Consider the following 24,421-nt stretch of genomic DNA (forward strand, 5'->3'; position numbering starts at 1 on the left):
GCTTCTAATAACCTATGTAAAAAGTAAAGGAGAAACAGAAGGAAATATCTGGCCCAGTAATGAAACCTTACTAATGCAATGACTGCGATATCCTCTAAATCAATCAGAATGAATACTCTCTTTCTGTCTTAGTTTCTTAATGGATATGGAATAATTTTCTTTCAAAGACTGACATATTCCTGCCTCTGCATAATTCTGCATCTTTTGAGATATTTTTAATGCTACAGTTCATTGCAGAGAAGGCTGTTATCTGGGACCTCCAGCTTTATTTTCAGTGTGTGTTGGGGGGGATGTTTATAACTCCTTGGTCCACCAGCCTCTATTTTCTTAAGAAGTATTTAGCAACCCAGTAACATTACTTTTCAATGTCACTTCTTCTAGTTACAGAATTTCTAAACTAGTAATATAAGTACAGTACAAATAAAAAAGAAATCCAAGGGAATATTTGCACTAGAAAAAGTAAATTTCAGATTGAGGAGAGACTACGGACAAATCCAAATCCTGGCTGATCACTGTCGTATCCTGACTCAAACACTCTCAATACAAACCAAGCCAGAACTGCTCATTTAGTCAGTTAGAGAATGTCAAGTTTTATACCATTTGCAAGCATAAATATATACTTCATATATACTACTTTAAACGACAGATAAGAAGTAAATACAGTTAAAATTGTTTATTTCTAGCATTTCTGTTCCACAGATCGGCTTCTTATTTCTTTACACAGAAAAAACAGACATGGGTCTTGATCTATACCATGACTATTAAATGACAGTACAAAATGACTTCCACATGCCCACCTTTTTATTTGTAATGCCTTGAACTAATATTTTTTGGTTAATAAAAATTCCAAGGATTTTGCTGTTAGCTTTCATTTCCCCTTCTAAATTAACAAAACCTTTTAATAAAGCTGGCCTAGTAGATCCTCCAACACACAAACTAAGAAGCAGATGTATTTTGCTAAATAAATAAATAAAATAATATATTTTTTAATGCTTGGCCTAAATATCATATATACAAAGAAGTGAAGACTCTTGTTTTTTAAATCAATTCGATGCAAAAATAAATTTCTTAGTAATTATGAAATATATTGATTTTCACCTCTTTTTCTTATCTTCCTTCTAACTGACTATGGCTTAGTGAGCCATGAACCTCAAAAATCAAATTCTGACTTGGTGAGGCAGGTAGTTAAGTGTTCACACCTACTGAGCTCTTAATTAAGCTTACCAGTATATTGTATTCTCTCTAGGAGATCCTAAATGATATTCAGGATTATATTTCCATCTGTATATAATCAACTACTCATATAAGATTTGTAGAAAATGACAGGAGACTACAATTGATGGGAGAGGTTAATATGGCATAAGACTGTATAGTGGGTCAGACACATTATCGGAGTAATTCCACTATAATTAGAACTGCCAATGTCACTGAACAAAGATGATCAATCACCAAAGTAGACAGGCATGGTTTCTATAATTTTTAGCATTGCCTTTTTTGGCTTCCTTTTTCATTCATGCCGAATGAAAGAGAGAGGAAAAAACCAGAACTTTCTACTATACATCTAGAGGTTTTTGTTAAAAACACATTGCTAAGCATATCTTTATTCATTGAACTGTTTCACAACAACTTTTGAACTACATCACACACAACGCAAGTTGCAAAGCAACATGTGTTATCCCCTAAATAAGGATTGCTTGAATATATACTCAAAAAACACAAAAATGTAACAGGTTTTAAGTCAATATGTCATTTCCTATTGTTCTGTAAATGGATTGTAAACCATTGAGAATGAGTAAGCTATTGAGAATATGAGTACACTATTGTAAAGAGATATATTTTGCATTTCATTAAAAAAAATCAAAATAAAAAAAGCAACATTAAATAAATTAGAAAGAGAGACTAAATGCTTTGGGGATCATGCCAAGGTATTGCCTAAGTTTGTTAAGCAATTGCAATGATCACTAATGATGTGCATTAACATCAAACGAAGTTCATACAGTCAAGATAAGTATTTTAACTACATTAGCCAGTATAATAAAATATTATGCTCTGTAAACTGTCATTATCCATGTTAGGCAGAAACTTTATTTGTCACTATAGTTTGTTCAGTTTTTGGTTATTGCTCTTTTCTACCCCATAATTAACAACCTGGAATTACAAAATGAAGTGTGTTTTTTCTAACAGGATAATAAAATCCCTATACCAAAGTCATTTTTAATGAACTTATCAGGATTCTCCTCCCCAATCCCTTTAATCAAACTCCACAACTCAAATTTTTATTTTCTTTAAGGAATGTGATGTTAGCAATATGTATTTATGTTACACAAATTTGTCCGTTTGCAGGTCTATTCATTGGCTTCAGAATACAAATCAAACACAATTCTGTATTGGACTTGGAAACCAGAAGGAAACCAATTAGAAATTTACTGTCACTTAATATTCACTGGAAAAAGATGTGGTTGAAAAAACAGAATGAGTTAAAATTAGTAAAAAAGAGTCAAACAGCAAAAAAACTCAGTAGTAAAACAATATTTTGATTCTAAAAAAGCCCACTTTTTTTGAAAGAAACAGATTACTAAATAACATGAAAATCCGTTAGTAAGACAAGAAAATATTCTGACAGAGAAGCATTTCCTTCACCTCTACTAGTCCATTATTAACTCATTTAATTTTTCCTGAAGAAATTTTGCTGTTAATATTTTAACCTCAACTTGGCTGAATGGAAACACAGTTTAAGTGAAGTCAAAATAGCCAACTGCCAAAAGCTTTATAATATAGTGTAAATTAGTGAAAGAATAGATGGAGGTTGGTGAATTGTATGTTACTGAATAAACGTCACTGAAACTTCAAATAAATGTGTTATTGTGGCAGGTGAAAAAATAGTTTAAATTGTGAACACTGACAGGCAGCAGATAACTGTGTGTGGCTGTGTGGGTGAATGTCTGAAACTGAACTTTTGAACCCTCAAGCACAAGCCTGCTACTTGCTAGCTGCAACAGGTATGGGCTGTTGTAAATTTTGATAACACCTGGACTAAGCAAAAGTGGCATGCCCCAAATCCTCCATTTAATAAAGTGACGTGAGACACAACTCCCAGTTAGGAGGCTGATCATGCATTGTGCTCTGAACATTGGCGGGGATGGGGAAAACAGGGAGCTAGGGGCCATAAAGATGCATTCTGGAAAGAAGAAGAGGGTTCTGCAAAGAAAAAGGGGTCTCCCTAGATGAAAATGATGAAGACCCTGGCTGGAAGAAAGATCCCTGAAAGTGGTGGAAGATGCTGGAGACCAGAACGATGACGAGGGACCCTGACCACTAATATCCGAGACTGGTAACTGTGAGCAGTGGCACAGCAGGAACCGACACATCTTTCTGCTCAACCTTCCAGTGATGTGTCTGCTCGGAAGGGAAGCTGAGACCTAGTCAACATAGCGCTGGGCCCCTGCAAGTTAGTGTCTGTGTGAGATGAAATCAAATAGGGCAAAAGCTCTAATCTCATCAGTTCTTAAATAAACACCAGCATCCAGAGCCTCTGTGGGTTGTTGTTTACTCTGTCTTGCCCGTGACAGTTACAAAACAGACTAAACTGCACTATAAGTGGTAGGTCTGCATATGTCTTCATTTTATATAGCTGAATATCCATTTAGACAGCTAAGCACACTTCTTACCCAGAAGAGAAGCAGAAGCAGGACTGGTCTGGTGGTTGCTTTCTGAGCAGGTGAGGATGAGTGGGAAGAATTGCCAAATTGCAAAGCAGGTGAAGCGTGTGGAGGTAATAGTGTTAAAGACAGCAGGACTTTATACATCCTTAAAAATGAGCATAACCGCATAAAAAACATCTGACTCCATCATCACTTTCTTCTCCTAAGTGGAATAGACTATGAGACCCAGAATTTTAACTAGTTTCTCCAAGTTAAAAGATTAACATTTTCAGAACTTATTATTTCCTACAGCAACCACAAAATAAATTAATAAGGTGTATCTGACTCATTTTTGCGACACTGCACCTGTTCCATGCTCCCATGTATCTACAATAAGATCATAAGTCTAATATTTAGACATTGAGCATTTAGGATATTATCTTCAGCTAAGTAGCAAATCATTCCCAGCTATTTTAGTATGTGTCCTGAGGGGTTATATTTACTATAATTTTGGAGAACTATACTGTCCATGTGTACTGACATCTCCTGAAGCAAGGACCACACATAGCCTCCAGAGGACATACTTTTGTTCAGTAATTTCCAAAGAAATCTAGCATGCCCACTCTGCCCTAGACACTCACCAGGAGCACCACATTTCAAGGAACTCAAGCTTTAATTATATTCTGTTATAGAACTTAGAAAAAATTACCTGCAGGGCAAAGTATTTCACAATGCCCACTTGCCTCGTGCATCGAGCAGAGGGATGGATTAGACAGTCCTCAGAGCTCCCTTCCAACCAAAAGTTTCCTATGATTTTATGATTAGGTTCAAACACATTCTGACAAGCAAACCTGTTTTTCTGAATAATGGTTTAATTTTCCTTCCCAAAGGAATATGGAAAACTATTTTGGGAAAGTTCACAGACATACCTTGCTCCTCGGATACACCAAAAAAAGAATTGATGGAACCTGTCAATCTGAACAAAAGAAACGTTGCTTTGGGTAGGATATATGTGTTAAGAATGCATCACTCAAGTTATCCCAAAATCTTACTCTGCACCTCTTTGGCTATGTCAAATTTCTAAGTAATTCACATATGCATGTACAGCTTAGAACACTTAATAGAATTCAATTTAAAAGAAAATAATTGGGTTCTCACACATAAGTTATAATAAAACTGGTATTCTGTTACAATAATGGCTGAAAATTCAGTAATGATACTCAGCTCACTTTTACATTTCTCATGTCTCCTGGCCTTTGGCCTCGCAAAGAAATGACATTCAAATTTCAGTGTTCCAGTAAAATGCAGCAGCTCAAAAAAACCTGTATTTTGCTTGTTCTGACAATCCTCCAGGACAGGATTAGTGTTAATTCCCATGCTCATATAGGCTCTTTTTTTGTTCTCTTTTACATAACTAAGCACAAGTAATCTTGATCCCTTGGCAGTATAAATCTTCAGGAACAGTTCATTCCTAGGAGTATTAATTAAAAACAATTCCATTTTGTTGAAGCCAACAAAATTTATCTATAGACTGTTGTCAATGTTTACATATTAGAGTACCAGAAATAGTCTGTGCTTGAAAAAACACACACTAGGATGAAAAAAACTGTATTAGGTGAAACAGCTTCGAGCAGAGAAAGTGCTAATTTTGTTTTATTTTGGTAAAAACCGAGGGTGATGCCACATTAAAAAACAAACACTAGAGAATAATAGGCCTACTGTTCACAGAGATGCTTCTCAGTTGATTCTCTTAATTTCACTTCATGCTTACTGTTAAGCAAACACCCCCACATCTATGCTGCAGATGCAGAATTGTTACTAGCAATAACTGTAACTGCATTAGTGCTGTACTCTATTTCTTATCAAAGGGGCTGCATCAGCTATGTAAGGTGGTCTCTTCCACAGTGTTTTTCATTTGGGCTAGTAATGTAAGTAGATGACAGATTTTTTTTTTTTTCAATCTATGATTACAGCTGCTACATGAAATTGTAAATTAATGCCTTAAAAATTTTTCAGAGCAATTTTTTAACTGGTTTGTATGCCTGCTCACAGCCTGATGTTCATAGAGATTCCCCGATTTCATTGTTCAAAATTAGTTAATTCATTTTTTTTAATCTAGAAGAAAAAATAGTTTTGGCAGCTACTATAGTTTATAATGGAAATGATAAGAATTCTCTTGCACAATAACTATGGAATAGTGCATGAAATTTAATAGATTAGCATAACAAAATACTAACGTAACATAAGCCAGGAGTGTAAGTGCTGGTTTCTTTTATCTTTAGAGGCTTGCTGTAGAAAAAAAAAAAAGAAAACTTCAAAAACTAACTGGTGTATTTTCAGTGAGGATACAGGATATTTGAAAATAAAGGTTTTGGCTTGGTCATCACAGATATGACTATGCAGAAAGGAGAAAAAAAAGACATCTAAATTTCAGTTTAAAGGAATACAAAAATGCAGAGCTCATGCTGTTTTTGTCAAATTCAGGTTCACATTATAAAGATGGCCTAGAACATCATAATACAATGACTAACTATTCAGGAGCCCCGACAAAGGGATCTTCTTGTTCTGCTTAACAACAACCTTCCAAACTCACCTGGGAGTCACTGAAATCTAAATATGCTTAGCCACAAATCTTTTCTTCCAACTGCACCACTTGCTAAGAAGCAGTGCACAGCAACTACATTTTCCAGGAGCCTAATCTCACACATTACTCATTGTCCAAAAAGAAGATAATTTATTCCTATCCACTTCTCAAAGAAAGAACTCACTTTTCTGTGACAGCCTCTACTTACAGTTCCATAGTTAAAGTGCAACTGCTACTCCAATTAGCAGCAATAAAGATTTTTTTTTAAGTTTTCTTTTTTTCATCACACTTATTTTTCTTGCATGTTAAATTGAAAACTTTGAGGAGCAAGGAACACATTTTTCTGTGTCTTAAGTACAGCCATAAGCATCTTGAGGAGTATTAAAGAATAATAATAGAACAGCAATGACTCATAGTAAAATAGCTCTACTTGAAAAATACAGTGGTGCATTGACGGGCGAGTGAAGAGTTAACAGGACTGAAGTTTGTCAATTGATATGCAGAAGAACTGATAGCACAAGAGCTGACGTGCACAAAGCTGCTGAACAGAGGACTTAACAGGACTAAAGAAGTCTACCAACCGATATGCGCAAGGACTGACATGCGCAAGGCTGCGGAATGATTAACAAGACTGGAGAAGTGAAGTCTGCCACCTGGAATCTGCACGGACCCCCGGGGAGGGAAGAAACAATACGGAGGTGTTGTGGTCTTGCTTCGCTAGCAGGGTCCCCCCCCCAAGCAGACAAACAGACAGTCCTGTGATTGTGAAACTCGCAAAAGTCAGCAAAAGCAGTGTTTGCCCAGAGCCCCAGCCGTATAAAAAGAGACTTGGGAGCTAGGAGAGTTTGAGCAGGGACGGGAACGTGACCTGACCATCCTCTCCGGCTGGACCGTGAGTATCCCCCCCCCTCCCCTTTTCCTGGGACGCTGGGTTAAGGTAACTCCTCGAGGTTGAGAGCCCTCTCACTAGGAGAGTGAACAAGAAAGCTTTCAAGTAGGGATAAGCAGTCCTTCCAATTAATAACGCAGTAATCGACGGTTTCAGGTTATCCTTTCTAAATTAGTAACTGATGGTTTTGTGTTATCCTTCCTAAATTAGTAATCGCATTATTTTAATGGATGTTACTAATCCAAGAACTTGTGTGAGGAAATAAACATCTTTTTTATTATTATTATATTACTGTCTCAGTCGTTGCTATCGAACCTTCATAGCATGACAGCGTGACATGCATTACTGTAGGCACAATTTCAAAAGCCACTGAAAAGAAAACAATTTGTGAATAAAATAAAACTGGTTTTATTCAAGCATAATCAGTGTTTGTGATGACTGTATTCCTTTATGAAGAAAATCTTATTTCCTTTTAGAAACAATCTATTAAAAATACTATACAAATTACCATCACTCACCTCTCCTATCATTTCTGCCTGCATTTGTGGATTTGTCAGAAGGGCACGGGCAACGTCCTTCACATTTCACCAAGATCATTTTTCCTGAGACACAGGCTTGATAATCTAATTTGCACTGTAGGAGAGAAAATGACTATCATTAACATAAACATATTTTATAATATAAATTATACCTCATTAAGTATTTTGAAGGAATCTTTCATAAGGTGCTTAAATTATACATTATATTTACAGATATACATGCTAAGAAAAAGTTCTGCAGTATACACTACCTTTGTACTAAGAGGAGGAATCAGATTAGATGAAGGTAAAAAGTTCTTGTTCCCTAATTGGCTGCAATTTTAGGATCAATTCAAGTATGAAAACATTTGCATTGTTAGACTGATTTGAGTATGTATATCAAATGGAATCAGACTGCATTGGTTTTATTTCTATTATATGAACAAATAAACAAAGCATCAACATTCATTATTGATAGGAATCAATTAACAGGTATTTACTATAGGACTTATTACTTAATTTGTACCTTTAAGATAACAGTAAACTAGTAAAAAGCAATATCAAATAAATTAGAAAGCTATAGCTGATGCAGTTCCACACAGTCTTCTCCAGCATGGAAACAGATTAATTTGCCTGGTTCTGATCTGTATATTTATAGCTCCAATTCAGAAACCATATAAAAATTAAATAACCATAACCAGGAAATGGAATTACTGTTCCAAGGACATGAAAATGCATGGTCAAACATTACATACATAGAAAATAACAATACTGTAAACATTGCCTGTCTTATTGAAGGGCTATACTTGTCTTCCTAAAGAAATTTTCTTGGCATTAGGGTATAGATCTAGCTTAAGGACATTTTACCAGTGTGATCACAGAAAAAAATACAAACCAAAACAACATAAGAGGAAAAACTTATGAACCGAGAGAGAGCTTTTATAGAACAGGAAAGGAGGAAGATGATTATGGAGAACACTTTTTCCTCAAAGGATGGAAGATGTCTCATTAGTCAGGTGAAGGACCTAAAATTAAAAATATGAGGACTCAGAAAACCAGTCCAAGTGACAAAAATATGAAAGTGATTTGTTATGCATCATACAGCTTCAGAAACACAATCTCACCAGAACTTCTGCCTAACATCCCCTGATTCATCTTCTATTTGGGTATCTAAGTCCAGTTTAATATAACTCCATTATACAATTATCAGGACTTCTGGCAAACCCTAAAGTTGATTTCAAATAGTACTTTGAGTCTTTCTCTCTCCTAATGAGTAAGGGGTCAGAGCACACATTGTAGCTATTAAGAATAAAAGAGCCTGTTCAGAAATCTCAGGGGAGGTTTTCACTAGTATGCAGATACAAGTACCTAAAAATCACCTCATCCCTGTCTATTTACAGAACTTTATCATCCTTTCATACAGTCAGACTTCTAACCCTGTCACAATACTCATGCAGCTCTCCAGCTAGCACAAGATAAACTTTATCAACATATTGAAATAAGCCCTCTTTGCACCACTCTCAGTACCAAAAAGACAACATATTAGAAGAGAGAGGGAAAATAAAACCTCAAATCTGTTTGTTTGTTTGTTTGTTTTTACATAAAACCATCATTATAGCTCAGTTTTAAATGTAGTATCTTTTGGCAAAAAGGCATGGTTGAAGGACAATCTTGCAATTCTAACAAAAAAAGCAGAACAAGAGACTTTTTCCAATTAAAAGCTATACCAATAGCAATACTGTCTCATAAAGGACCAGAAAATTGAAGCAAAGCCCTCCTCACAGGAACCTGCACAACTGAGTTGACTATGGGAGAACTGTCTACTTTCTGTGCACCTGCACAATTGCCCTGGCTGTCCAGGAAGGTGCTTGTGTTAGTCATGATGCCCATCACACATCTTTCCAGAGAGGACATGACCTAATATGCATTTTAATACTTGCAACAATCTTCCACGTTGGTAGCATGGAACACAGCCTGAATTTAATACATGTATCTACTGAAAAGAGAGATCTTCCCTATTGTAAAATCTGAGAATTTTGTTATTCCATTTTAGTAGATTAAGGAGTCAAACCTAAAAACATCCGTGCTTTAGGCTTTGAGTAGTCCTGCTGGTGACTGAATTGAACAGGACCATCATTTAAAACTGAACATATAAACTCATTTCAGGTTTGGTAAACTGAGAACCAGAATATGAAGAGGGCAAAGTAAAGGAAGACTTCTTTAATCCTTTTCTTGGGAGATTATTTTTTAGAGATTCTAGTGCTTCTATTTTACTTCACTCAAATGTTGATGAAAAAAATAGTAAAATACTTCAAACTTGCTTCAGCTAACATAATCGATATGAGGTGTGAGTTTAGCCCCTTGGATTTATTTTTCTTTAAAGGTGTCTAACCAATTGCATTTACAAGTAACATTGCCCTCTTAAATCTTAAGAAACACTTTACTCAATGCCTGACACGGGCACTGATACCTGGGTTAGCGAATGTGAAATCAGTACATAACACTTCCAAATCAATATTCCCATTCACAACTATGCTAGAATTTTACACTCACTGAACTCATTTTAGGGACAGGCAGGCAGCAGAGTTGGATTCCACCTCTCAAGTAACAAAGCAAAAACACAGTGCTTGCATGAGTCAGAAAGGAGTCAATAGGCTGTTCTGACAGTTTGCTAATGATATTGGGAAGATAATTCTGGTTCAGACCTCTTGTCCTTGTTCCCCATATTAACAGTGCACTGGGAAGTTGCAAAAACAGCTCAGCTAAACAAAGGCAGATCATATTTCCCTCAACAGTAGTCTCAATAAACTGGCAGCAAAGCAAATAACATATCTGAAAAGCTCCACAGGAAAAGAAATTTGTGGAATGCAGAATATGAAGACATGATGAAAAGTGGTAGTGCACAGGAGATGAAGGTAGGAACAGTGACAAAATTATTCCTTATAGGGAAAAACATATTCAAATACTTTAAATGGCAGAAAAATACATGAACAAAACTATTAATTATAATGTTTGGTAAAGCAATAAAATAACTATAACTTATTTGCCTTTATTATTGACTTTCTTATACAGGGAAAATAAATCATGGCATTTTCAAGGAACTTGAAAAGGAGAACAGAACTTGAGGAGAGCGCAGCTAACAGAGGCAGCTAACAGAGGCAGCAGTTTGCACAGCAGTGTTTGGGCTCTGACTAGAACTTGAGGATCTTGTTGGAAGTTGTGGGCTTCCTGAGGACCCCCGAGGAACTAGCAGGTGATTGCTGTGAACAGGAAAGGGGAAGCTAGGCAAGGACAACTGCAGGAGGCCTTGACTTCTCCTGGGAAAAGCTCCTGGGAAAAGCTCTAGCTAGGAGTGGCTGCTGCTAACGAGCTCTCTGGGTTGCCCCTGGCCAGAGGGAGTTGGGGCCTTTGATCCCGGTGGCCCTTGATTAGGGCGGGTCAAGCACCCTCTTAGCCAGTGCTAGGGAGAGGCCTATATAAGAGTCAGACCTAGAATGCAGTGAACAGAGGCAGTAGTTTGTGTGGAAGGGTGCATGAAGGTACTGTTGTTTCTGTTCCCTGTGGTGTATGCTTCCTCAAGTATGGTTGTGACATGCTGCAGAGCGTGTTCCCCAGTGGCTGTTGCTGTGTCAGAAGCTTGGGCCCAGACCGACCCTCTGATAGTAGATGCAGCTCTACAGGTCTCAGGCTGCAGGGAGTGCTTGGGGCCTCTCCAGGAGGCCTGGGCTGGCTGTCAGCTCTCCTGCAGGAGGTGTGCTGCTGTTGATGAGCTGTGTCATCAGGTAAGGGAGTTATGGAAGGAGGTCAGTAGGCTGCACAGCATCTGAGAAGATGAGCAAGAGATAGATGGTATTCTCTGAGACTACAGCTTTGGGAGTCCCAACCCCCCACAGCAGTGGAGTTGCCAGAGGGCTCTGTGCCGTGTGAAATGGTACATCATAACATCGTAGAAGAAGGCTGGAAACTGGTCACTGCTCACGGGAGGAGAAAGGCTCTTACTCCTCCCGAAGACTTGCTGCTGAAGAACAGGTTTAGTGCCCTCCAGGATGAGGAGGAGATGGGCATGGCTGCAAGGGAAGTACCTGGAACAACAGACCCTGTGCCCTGCTGGAACGCCCGGAAGAAGCGGTGGGTGATTGTTGTGAGGGACTCCCTGCTGCAGGGGACGGAGGCATCTATCTGCCGACCTGACCTCATGTCTAGAGAGGTTTGTGGCCTGCCGGGGGCTCGTGTGAGAGATGTCATGCAAAGACTGCCAAGGCTTGTCCACGCTTTGGACTATTACCCACTGCTGCTCTTCCATGTGGGTGCTAATGACACCAAGGGCAAACTGGAGACCATCAAGCAGGATTTCAGAGCTGTGGGGATGGTGGTCAAGGGTCTGGGAGCCCAGGTCATCTTCTCCTCAATCCTGCCAGTGAGGGGGATGGATGAGAGGAGGAAGAGACAGACTTTCCAAGTTAACGACTGGCTGCGCCGCTGGTGTTGGCAACAGGGTTTTGGTTTCTACAACCATGGGACCCTGTTTGAAGATTGACAACTGCTGGGGAGAGATGGGATCCACCTCACAAGGTGGGGCATGCGGGTCTTTGCCAACAGGTTGGCCAACCTGGTAAGGAGGGCTTTAAACTAGGAAAGACGGGGGAAGGGGAGAGTTATAGTGACAGGGTAGTTGGCAAAAGACAGCTCAAGTCAGGATGCCTCCAACAGGTGAATGCAGCCAGGGAAGTGCGCGTGGGATGTGGCTATGGAGGACCCTCTTTTACCCCTCCTGGGAAACCTGCATGCTCGATCACCTCCCTGAAATGCCTGTACACCAATGCACGCAGCATGGGGAACAAACAGGAAGAACTAGAGATCTGTGTGCGGTCGCAGGGCCATGATCTCATTGCCATTACAGAGACATGGTGGGATAGCTCGCATGACTGGAGTGCTGTCATGGATGGCTACGTGCTTTTTAGGAAAGACAGGCCAGGAAAGCGAGGTGGTGGAGTTGCTCTTTATGTGAGAGAGCAACTGGAATGTATTGAGCTGTGCCTAGGGGTGGATGAAGAGCGAGTCGAGAGCTTATGGGTAAGGATTAAAGGGCAGGCTAGCAGGGGTGACACTGTTGTGGGTGTTTACTACAGGCCACCTGATCAGGAAGAGGAAGTCGATGAGGCCTTCTACAGACAGCTGGAAGTAGCCTCACAATCACAGGCCCTGGTTCTTGTGGGGGACTTCAACCACCCTGATATCTGCTAGAAAGACAACACAGCTAGGCACAAACAGTCCTGGAGGTTCCTGCAGAGCATTGGTGACAACTTCTTGACACAGGTGGTGGAGGAGCCAACAAGGAGAGGTGTGCTGCTGGACCTCGTACTAACAAACAAAGAAGGACTGGTGGAAGATGTGAAGGTCGGGGTAGCCTTGGCTGCAGTGACCATGAGATGGTGGAGTTCAGGATCCTGCAAGGAGGAGGCAGGGCACTAAGCAGGATTGCAACCCTGGACTTCAGGAGAGCAAACTTTGGCCTCTTCAGGGACCTACTTGGAGGAATCCCATGGGTTAGGGCCCTAGAAGGAAGGGGCGTTCAAGAGAGCTGGTTAATATTCAAGCATCACTTCCTCCAGGCTCAAGAGCAGTGCATCCCTATGAGTAGGAAGTCAAGCAAAGGAGGTAGGAGACCTGCATGGATGAGCAAGGAGCTCCTGGCAAAACTCAGCCAGAAGAAGGAAGCCTACAGAAAGTGGAAAGGGGGACAGGCCACTTGGGAGGAATATAGGAACATTGTCAAAGTATGCAGGGATGCGAGGAGGAAGGCTGAGGCCCGTTTGGAATTAAATCTGGCGAGAGATGTCAAGGACAACAAGAAGGGCTTCTTCAAATACATCAGGAGCAAGAGGAAGACTAGGGAAAATGTGGGCCCTTTGCTGAATGGGGTGGGTGCCCTGGTGACAAAGGATGCAGAGAAGGCAGAGTTACTGAATGCCTTCTTTGCTTCAGTCTTTACTGCTCAGGCCAGCCCTCAGGAACCCCAGACCCTGGAGGCAAGAGAGAAAGTCTGGAGAAAGGAGGACTTTCCCTTGGTGGAGGAGAATCGGGTTAGAGATCATTTAAGCAAACTTGACACCCACAAATCCATGGGCCCCGATGGGATGCACCCACGAGTGCTGAGGGAGCTGGTGGATGTTATTGCTAAGCCACTCTCCATCATCTTTGAAAGGTCATGGAGAACAGGAGAGGTGCCTGAGGACTGGAAGAAAGCCAGTGTCACCCCAGTCTTCAAAAAGGGCAAGAAGGAGGACCCAGGGAACTACAGGCCAGTCAGCCTCACCTCCATCTCTGCAAAGGTGATGGAGCAGCTCATCCTGGAGGCCATCTCTAAGCATGTGGAGGACAAGAAAGTGATCAGGAGTAGTCAGCATGGCTTCACCAAGGGTAAATCATGCTTAACCAATCTGATAGCCTTCTATGATGGAATGACTGGCTGGGTAGATGAGGGGAGAGCAGTGGATGTTGGCTACCTTGACTTCAGCAAGGCTTTTGACACTGTCTCCCATAACATCCTCATAGACAAGCTCAGGAAGTGTGGGCTAGATGAGTGGACAGTGAGGTGCATTGAGAACTGGCTGAATGGCAGAGCTCAGAGGGTTGTGATCAGTGGTGCAGAGTCTATTTGGAGGCCTGTAGCTAGCGGTGTCCCCCAGGGGTCAGTACTGGGTCCAGTCTTGTTCAACTTCTTCATCAATGACCTGGATGAAGGGACAGAGTGCACCCTCAGCAAGTTTGCCGACAATACAAAACTGGGAGGAGTGGCCAATATGCCAGAAGGCTGTGCTGCCATTCAGAGAGACCTGGACAGGCTGGAGAGCTGAGCAGAGAGAAACCTCATGAAGTTCAACAAAGGCAAGTGCAGGGTCCTGCACCTGGGGAGGAATAACCCCAGGCACCAGTACAGGTTGGGGGTTGACCTGCTGGAAAGCAGCTCTGCGGAGAAGGACCTGGGAGTGCTGGTGGACACCAAGTTAAGCATGAGTCAGCAATGTGCCCTTGTGGCCAAGAAGGCTAATGGTATCCTGGGGTGCATCAGGAAGGGTGTTGCCAGCAGGTCGAGGGAGGCCCCATCTGGAGTACTGTGTCCAGTTCTGGGCTCCCCAGCACAAGAGAGACATGGAGCTACTGGAGCAAGTCCAGCAAAGGGCTGCAAAGATGATTAAGGGACTGGAGCATCTCTCTTATGAGGAAAGACTGAGAGAGCTGGGCCTGTTTAGCCTGGAGAAGAGAAGGCTGAGAGGGGATCTTATCAACGTGTACAAGTATCTGAAGGGAGGGGGTAGAGAAGATGGGGCCAGACTCTTCTCAGTGGTGCCAAGCAACAGGACGCGAGGCAATGGGCACAAACTGAGACACAGACAATTCCATCTGAACATGAGGAAAACTAGTTGAAAATGATCTTCAGAGAGTAACTATCAATAGTTCACAGTTAGAAAGGAAAGGTTGCACTGAGTGGACTTCTGCAAGGGTGTATCACAACCCTAGAACTATTTTTTATTTTCATTAATGGCCTAGAAGATGAAATAAAAGATGTTGTATTAAACATGTAAGAGGCTGGAACAGCTTTGGAACATAGGAATATAATCAAAATATTCTTATTTTATAAGAATAGGCTAAAAAGACAGTGTAATCCAATACAGAAAATTGCTATGTTCCACTCTTAGGAAGACATAATAATCACCTTAAAAATAAAAGTTATTGAACAACTGGCTAGACATCAGTTCCAGGAAAAAAAAATCTAATGATCATTGTCAACAATTGCATGGTCTGTATGAAAAATGCCATAGTAAGATGTATAAACAGGACTGCAGCCTACAAGACATGTAAAATAATTCCAGGCAGCTCTGGCAGGGCTTAAAATAGAGCACTATGTCAGGCCTTGAGACAATGTTTCAAGCAAGACATGAACTAATTGGAAAAAGAGTCCAAAATTGGAAAGAGTCCAAAAAAGAGTAAAATGAATGTTCAGAAGCCTAGAAAATACAATCACTTAGGAGAGGACTGAAGGAGGGGGAATGTTCAGTCTTTAGAAAAGAGGATTTACATAATAGCTGTCAAATATGTAAGAGGTTTCCAAAAGGCATCCAAAAAGAATACCAAAGCAAATGCTACAAGAAATAATTGGCTTAAATTGCTGCAAAAAAGTTTCAGGTTAGATACTAGGTAGATTTTCTAATAATAAGGATAGTGAAGTATTAAAATATTGCTTGAGAAGTTTATTGAATCTTAATCACTGGAATCTTTACAACTAGGATTAGGCAAGTCTATCAAGAACAACACCTTGTAGTTTATCTTGCCCTGAGGAACTGAGTGGACCAGATGCCCTCCAGCTCTTTGAATAAGTACAGGATAGATTGGCTCTGGGAATGAAGTAGGGTCAAGGGACTATTGCTTGCATGAATCTTTTTGACTTGCTGGAGAAACTGAAAGATGTGTACTGAATGAAGCAGGGAGACTGCATAAAAGAAAAGGGAAGATTATGTTCTTGCTGGACCAAGGATCCTAGATAACTTACTTAAAACGCTTCTGTGTGGTACTGAGTCTCTATTTGCAGTTATCTGAGCTCTTGCAGTCCTGAGATCTGATTTGGGAACATAGTAAATACTTTTAGTTCCAACTAAAACTAATAGGAATTGAACATATAAACTGCTTTGCAATATGAAATGTGAAAAAACTCATTCTTTAATTGGACACCCAAACCTCATGATTAATTCTGGCTTTCATTTATCTGCAGCACAGTCCTCTATCTGTGAAACAGCACTACCATGTCATGCAGAAGGCTTGTGATAAGATAGTATAAATGAGTTACTGTTTGCAGACCTCCCAAATACTACAGGGAAGAAAGACATTAAAACAGATGAGGAATTCAATTCTACTGTATGCCTACACCATAATAAAAGACATAAGACTGTACTGAACAACAGTGAGAAAACAAATTATTGATTAGATATGAGGAGTATGTCCATTCTGTGCGTTAAGTGAGGGAAGAATCCTGTGAAAGAGAGTGAGTGACAGAATAAGTAAAGATTGTATTACATATGTACCCAAGAAGAAATTCAAACAGTGCTTTTGCAACATTAAATTTGGCATTTCCCAGCTTGTAAGCAACTGACTTTTTTCACAGACTGAGTTTATGTGCCTTTATGAGAATGCTATCTCAATAACAAGATACTATTTTTTCCACAGTAATCCTACCTTGCTAGGAATATCTGAGCTGGCTTTGAACAAACTAACCAAAGCTAATAAGGATACACATGATTTCCCAGGCAAGTAAGGGGCAGCACCTCATGCACTAGTGCCTTCCAGTGGAGTCTGCAGATAATCCCCTCAGCTGTGCCTTTCCTTTGCCTTATACATAGTGGCAGCTAGACACGGTACACCTCAACAGTATGGAAGTCAGCATAAGTTAGCTGCCAGATCCTACACTTGGGTCCCCAGTGAGTATTGCATCCATTCTGTGTTTTAAGCCATAGCAATATTGCAATCAGTCCTTGATATTGCAAGTTTGAAGTTAGGTCAGATACGTCAGCACAACCTTTTCTACAGTATAAACCTAACTTCACAATGTAGGATGGAGTGTGAATTGGATGTAAATTAAAATCTTATAGAAATTTTGATGTGCTGAGGCATACGACACTTAAAGAAATGCTTGCTAGAACACTGTCACATTTAATGATGAGCATTTAGTAAGTTACCCTTTAGACAACCAATAACTAATAATTTGCAACTGTGAAAAATGTTTTATCTCTGAAAGGTAACTGTCACCTTTAATTGTACCTTATCTGGAGAATGAGAGCTCTTTAGAGGTCCATGACTTTTTTGTGCATTTAAAACTAAACAGGGCATGCTATCCAATTCTAAAAATATGTTGATGAATAATTAAATTCAGCTTCAGCTGATAGTTATTAGTGCACATACTACAAAAATTTAATTTGAATATAAAAATCCATATAGATAAAAAAGTTAATATGGTAATTTTTTGTTATCAGTACTAATTGTCCTTACGGATAATGATTCTGATGCTAGCCACTGAGACAGAAAGGAGAGAAAAAGAGGCCCTACTCCTAATTTTGACGCCTCAGCTCTTTCACGCTTATGTTTGCTTCATTCTAACCAAACTTTCCAGTGTACAGAAGAGGAGGAGATGTGATCTAGTGTAGGTGAAACTGGGGATACCAGTAGACATAGGAGAATTCCAAAATCTTATCCCTGCAGTCTGTCTCCCAGTTGGATGTTGTACACCACAGCCTTCTGGACTACTACCATACCAAATGAACATCCACTGGTCAAGCAGAAAAACCTAGCAATTACAGTACAAACAAATAAAATGGTTGAGAGAAGAGAATTTGGACTATCCTCTCAAATGTACATGTTCTTACAAACAATGCTTGCAGTTCTTCCTTTCCTGTCTATTTTCCAGGTGACCAGTAATGGACAGTAAAAGATTTCTTATGATAAAATCGACAGGGTCTCTAAGAAAAGGGCTTTCTGCTGTAATACCACAAGGAAAGCTGCTGAAGAGGAGAATGAAGTTAATATTTCTTTCAGCTTCATTGTGCTTGTGCCTTTTAGTAGTAGAAATCTCCCACAGAGCTCCAAATTTGTCCATCAACAGAGATCTCTACTTTCTCCCTATTTTTAGAACCTGATCCCTCTGAGCATTGCACAGATGATCTCTGTTTACCAGTACTCAGTACCAGATGTTTTCCATTTTCAAGCCATTTAGCTCATCCATATGTCCTATCTTCTTACTTTATCTCTATTTCATGAAGCCTACATATATTCTTTTGGTCAAAAATTTGCTTTTACCTTATTTTGAGCAAATTGCTATGTGAAATTATGGCCTCAGAGTTGAGTCTCTAAAAGTAAAATATGTAAGAAACTACAATATGCTTTAACCAGATTGGTGATTCCTGTCACTAACCAGGTAAAAAAAAAGGGGGGGGGGGGGGAGAAAAAAAGGTGAGCCTTAATCTGGTTACATTCCACATCCAGTGCAGCGTGGAGTGTTACGTGATACAGAACAAGGAAGAGAGGAAAAGGACTGGTAGACACAAGTGGCCAATATCAGGGAATGGTTGGTATTGCTTCTTTTTGCAGTGGTGTCACTTTAGGTTGGTTTAAAATGTAAGTGAAAATATCATCAGAGTTAATGACATTAATATGGTAAACATAATTTAGAAAATTATGCCAGTATATAATTCTTTACAAAGTGCAGCCAAGAAGGCACAAGCAATTACAATACAGGATTTCAAACTAAAAACAATCAGCTAAACATAATGCCAAGATACCATATTTTCAACTAATTCAGACTTTAGAAATTAAAAATTAACCTGTAAATTTAGTTATGTAGTGTCATCCACAGGTCTAAAGATGCCTTAACTTCCTGTTAGCATTGATTGATCTTTCCTAATTCTATACCAACCTGTTAATCACCTGCATCACCTACCTGAACAATAGGTGTTTGAGTAAAAAGCTTTTCAGCAGATAAGTACTATTGTTTAAAAAGAAAACATTAAAAAATGCTAACCACAAAGGCATGCAACTATCATTTTGACTGTAGAACCAAAGAACACATGCTTATTGAACCAAGACCACAAGCAAAGAAAATCTTTCGTGGTTGAAAGAGAACTGATGATACGTTGTTCATAAGGCTATGAACTAGAAAAAGCAATTTACATGACAAAATGAAAATCTGTATGCGTTTTTTTTTCTTGTTCACCTCTATAGCTCTTGCTTGTTTTCTTCATCATTGTGCAGTCCAATGACATAAAAAGAAAAGCCTGAAATCAGGTCACTTAGGTATGCAATCTTTTGGGGACAGCCTAGAAAATGTATTAAGGCACAGAAAGATGCAGATAGACACCTACCTGTCTTGGCTTTCATACATTCTTAGAGGCTTTTGAAAATCCTTCTAAACACCTATCTGCTTTCTAAATCAGACATCTGAATTTTTAGGCACCTACTCAGTTTGGTAAATACATACCTTACCATCTTATTATACACATTTTGCAAGCAGGTAAACTAGTAGGTTATACCTTCAAATGAAAATGTAAAGCTTAATTCATGCTAAATGACAAAACCCTATGATATCCTTACTTGAAAAGCACTGTTTCCAGTAAATTGAAGATTTAGAAAAGTATTAACAATAATATTCCTAGTCTTTTTTGTTCTAAAATAATGCATCTCATTTCCAAATCAATAATTCAATATTCCTAGAAGAAAATAAATTTTGTAAAAACCAAGATAGTCTCTAAATACTCTCTTTACATTTTTTATATTTGAAATGTTTTTAAAGACTTGACTAACTAAAGGGGTAAAGATACCTAACCATATTACTCCTTCCTATATTATTCCTTCTCTTCCTAGCTTATACTCAATTTATAATCACTGATGCATTTTCAAAATAGAATAAGAGTCTGTTGTAAACATGTTTTAGCCTGTTGTAAACTGTTGATACCAATAATTTCTTTCAGACATACACATATAAATATTTAAGTCTATACTCTAAATTCTGGCTCTTATTCAGTCATTGCTGACACAGTCCAATTTTCAACACTTCATCAGACTCTTTGCTTCAAACTCCATCAACTCTAGCAGTCCAGAGTTACAGGTGCACAGAATGTCACTCAACCCTAGAAGTTCATAGAATCCTTGGTGTACATTGCTGCTATGTGTACAAAAGCTGGCATTCAAAATTTAGTAATTTGGACAGGTTTCTCAAGAGAGAGAAAAAGGAATATTGCTTTCACAAAGCTAACTCATTGTCAATTCCCACTTCAAATTTGAAAATGATTGTTCAAAGAAAAGTTTAAAGTGTGAGCAAAACATATAATTGTCCCATACCTCCTTCTTAGAAACAGCTGAATATTTTGGTTGCAATCAGCCAAGGGAGACCCTCAGTGATTTTCAGCTGACATGCAAATTTCTAAGTAATAGCAATGGTTAAGGGTAATGGCAAAGCTATGAAGCCTTCTAAAAAGACTCAAATGGCTTGTGAAAGCATGAAATATTTTGTTAAAAGAATCTATTTATTGGCTGTTAACATGCATTATCACTGTATTTTTAATGTGATATGGTTTCTTAGACCACGCTCACTGATTGCATTACTAATTAAACAAGTTCAATTTATCTAATTATATCTAAGTTGAAATATTTATAAAATTATATGTGAGCTAAAATATCATCTAAAGGACATGCTCATTAGTCTTCAATTACAGGAAGAAAAAACAAGTCTGTGCACAGAGAGACCTAGTTAGTCCATGCTGGGTTATCCTGGGTCCCTAAGATATTTAAACTATGCCATAACAATCTGGAAAAAAAGAAAATCTGTATATTCATTTATATTCAGGTCAAACCTGAGCAGTGTGCTACAGGATCATGTTTTGGATCAGAAGGTACAGACACCTAGGTACTGTCAGTTTTCTTGCCATCATATTACCTCTACAGCTTTCCTTTCTCTTGGGTTCTTTGGCCATCTAAAATATATGCTAACATTTATTTTAATTCAAATTACTAGATTTTTTTTTTTACATCTTAAATAGTAGTTTCATGTGTTATCATTTATGAAATTCCATGTTTATAATGTTTTTCATCCTGCCAGGAAAGAAATATCTTGTTGTACAGGTGGGAATTAATATTCCAAACCATGACCATTTTTCTCTAGATTACATATATCTTCTCTTGAACTCCAAGAAATACTTTTGTGCAGAGAAAGACAGAAATGTCCCTAAATCCTTCTACTTTTTACTGTTAATATTTCATTTCTAAATTATACAGAATGTTTCCTTGTTTTAACTTTGACAAAAACAACCAAACAAATATGGAGTAAAATCAGGATGAAACAAAGCCAAGTCTTCCTGTGTTGTATTTTGAGTGAAGATCTAGAGTGGCAAATCTTGCTTCACAACCTTTTATTTTTCTCTTACAGGAACTTCATGCTGCATTTTTTTTCTAGAACTTCGTTACAATACAGAGGCTCTGCCTCCGATGTTCACTCATATTTCTCAGATCCTTGTCTTTCTCGCAATTCTCACCCAGTGTACATCAATATACAGATCCATTCTTTCTGGACTTAGTTATTTTACTTTCTTAGTTTTTTCTGATTTATCCAAGTCCTCTTCCAAGACCAAACCTGATTGTTAAGAAATACTTGGTTTCACTTTAATCTCAAAACTGATAAAAACAAAACAACAACAACAAAAACAAAAAAACCCAAGCAATCCAGAGCGATAAAGCATGTCTTAATCTGATGCTTGTGGAAAAAAGTTTGCTTCTTAATTTGCTTCCCGTAAATTTAGCAGAAAGCAGACAGCTTAAAAGGCACTGAACATGCAAGTAAACAGGCCAGACAGTTGTTCTATCTGCTAGAAAAGAACTGAAGTTAAGATGTATCACAACCACACTTCTGAAGAAAATCATCGAAGCTATGAAGACAGCAGGTTTCCTGAGAGACTCCATATTTTCAGGGGAATGATAAGGACTTTGTTTGAAAGCTGGCTAAAACATTCTGAACTATTTTGAGTATCATCTCTGTATTTCTAAAAGTGTTTTTTGTTTTTGTTTTTCTTCTATAATTAAGGCTTCAACTAAAGTGCCCTGGAGTGAATAGGAACTTTAGAGCTATACGCAGTGTTGTAAAATTCACACAACCCAAAATATCCAGATATATTTTCCCATATGTGCTTTGGATATTTTAAACTGAAACGATTCTGGGAGGAAAGTGAATATGGTTACAAGGAATCACACCATCTATACATTAGATAGCTTGAATCCAAGACTGTTTTGTGGTTCGGCTAAAGAACATAAGAAATATTGCAAATTTGAAGGAACATTCTTACCAAGCTGATATGACTGAATTTGTTTTCAGGGAAGGAGAAGTAGCTGCATAACTATTTGTCCGTTTCTACAGTATTTCATTGTGAGATTTTCAAAATTACAAATATAAAAATAGTGTGACTTGGAAGATGATTCTTTAGTGTTGCAGATATTCTACCTCACTGAGATCTGTTCCTTTCCTTTTCCTCTGTGACAGCATGAGTAGTTTATAGCATTACTGGTATAAATTACAATGCCTGATGTTACTACTTGAAACTTCACAGTATTTCAGGTTCTTCCCAAGTGCTGATGTGACCTACATGAACACTGTGTAAGAATACTTTTCTTAGAAGCTGAACACTTTGTTCTGTTTGATTACTAAATTTAATTGCAGGTTCTAATAAATTTTAATTTGAATAATTACATTTTCTCTAGACATTTTCACTTCATTTGCAGTTCTGTAGCTTTTCAGATGCTTACTGTTCCATTAATTGTTGAAAAAAAACAAAATCAAGATAGCTAAGTAGTGTTAAGTACATCTTCCTTTGTGTCTGCTGCATATATGTTGTTTCCAAAACCTTCTTAAAAGGAAAAATGGAAGTAAAGGAACATTAAAGTTCAATCAGAAAAAGGGAAGGAAATGAAAACAAACAAACATTTATTATAGCTCTCCAGGAGACAGTGATACATGGAATAGTCAACAAAATAATCCATGGTCCACTGCTCTTCACAAGCATGCATTTAACTTCCACTATGATTATGAGGAGAAAAGGAGACCCATTAAAGAAAAAAATAAGATCTCATGGTTCAGTACACTTGAAAATGATGCCTGGTTTAAATAAGTATGTAATAACAAATGGTTAATCAGAATTAAGAGAAACTAATTGGAAAAAAAAGCCAAACCAACATACCAGGCATTTAAATTAGATTGTTGGCTTTTTTTAAGGTACCATAGTGCAGCTACATATTTTATCCTACAGAATAAATTTAGGGAAATGATCCCTCTAAAGACCTAAACTTACTACCTTTTATGGCACATGGGTAGCACAGAGAAAGAGATAAACTGCTTTCTGAAAGAGTCAAATCATATCACTCATAAAAAAAATTCAGAAGTTTCTTTGTCAATGCATTTTCTTCCATTTCTTCAATTCCCATATCTGGAGTGCCTACCTAAGATTCAGACGATGTGTATAAGGACAATTGCTGTGTACATGTCTCTCTCCCTTGCCCCTGTGGCACTGAAAGAAATGTTTAAAAGAAAATGGAATTGTGTGTCTCTGACAGTCTAGCACTTCACTGTGGGCATGACAACAAAACTATACCATGCACCATTAAACTTCTTCCTTTCTAATAAGGGCTTACACGCATTTTCCATATCATCTCCTACTCTGACACCCTCTTTGGGGACTTCTTTCAGAGAATCATTACTGTAATTTTTAAATGTTTTTGCTGGGCCAAGAACTGAGCCATTTTTCAAGTTGCCACTTGCCACTTCCAACTTCATTTTCTTTATCTCATTTTTATCATAGATTATATACTATTAACTCTCAAAGGTTGTTCTCTCTTTTGACTTTTCATTTTCCTAAAAATAGGTTATTTTCTCTTTGTTCCAAAAAAAGCCCAAATAAAATCCCTAAGAGCAAAAAAAAAAACCCACAACCCTCTATCTTCACCTGCTTCACCAGTTACTACCTTCGTTTATCCTCCCCTCCAATGAAACCATACTCACTAAAGAGCTGCTGCTTGGTAAGTCTGAGACAATCTTCTCTAGCTTTTGATCACTTCCTTGCAATTGACACAGCTCATCACTGTTCCTTCCACTGTTTTCTCAGGTGCCTTAATGTTTCACATAGCTATGCAGTCTGAAAAATGTTATTTATTGTCTCTTAACCCTCTAAAGCCATCTTTCTGTTAGTTTCTTTTTGGAACTGTTTCT

At 38.5% G+C, this 24,421-nt stretch overlaps 1 protein-coding gene across 2 annotated transcripts in view; it reads right to left on the reverse strand.

Annotated features, from left to right (window-relative positions):
- Positions 1 to 24,421, reverse strand: part of SPOCK3 (SPARC (osteonectin), cwcv and kazal like domains proteoglycan 3) — a 243,138-nt gene that overhangs the window by 57,862 nt on the left and 160,855 nt on the right. For both annotated transcript variants that reach the window (XM_067297890.1, XM_067297889.1), the window contains exon 6: positions 7,633 to 7,747. In XM_067297890.1, coding sequence (XP_067153991.1) covers positions 7,633 to 7,747 — 115 coding nt within the window. The remainder of the gene's footprint in view (positions 1 to 7,632; positions 7,748 to 24,421) is intronic.

Source organism: Apteryx mantelli, chromosome 5 (assembly GCF_036417845.1).
Source record: "Apteryx mantelli isolate bAptMan1 chromosome 5, bAptMan1.hap1, whole genome shotgun sequence".
Lineage (NCBI taxonomy): Eukaryota > Metazoa > Chordata > Aves > Apterygiformes > Apterygidae > Apteryx > Apteryx mantelli.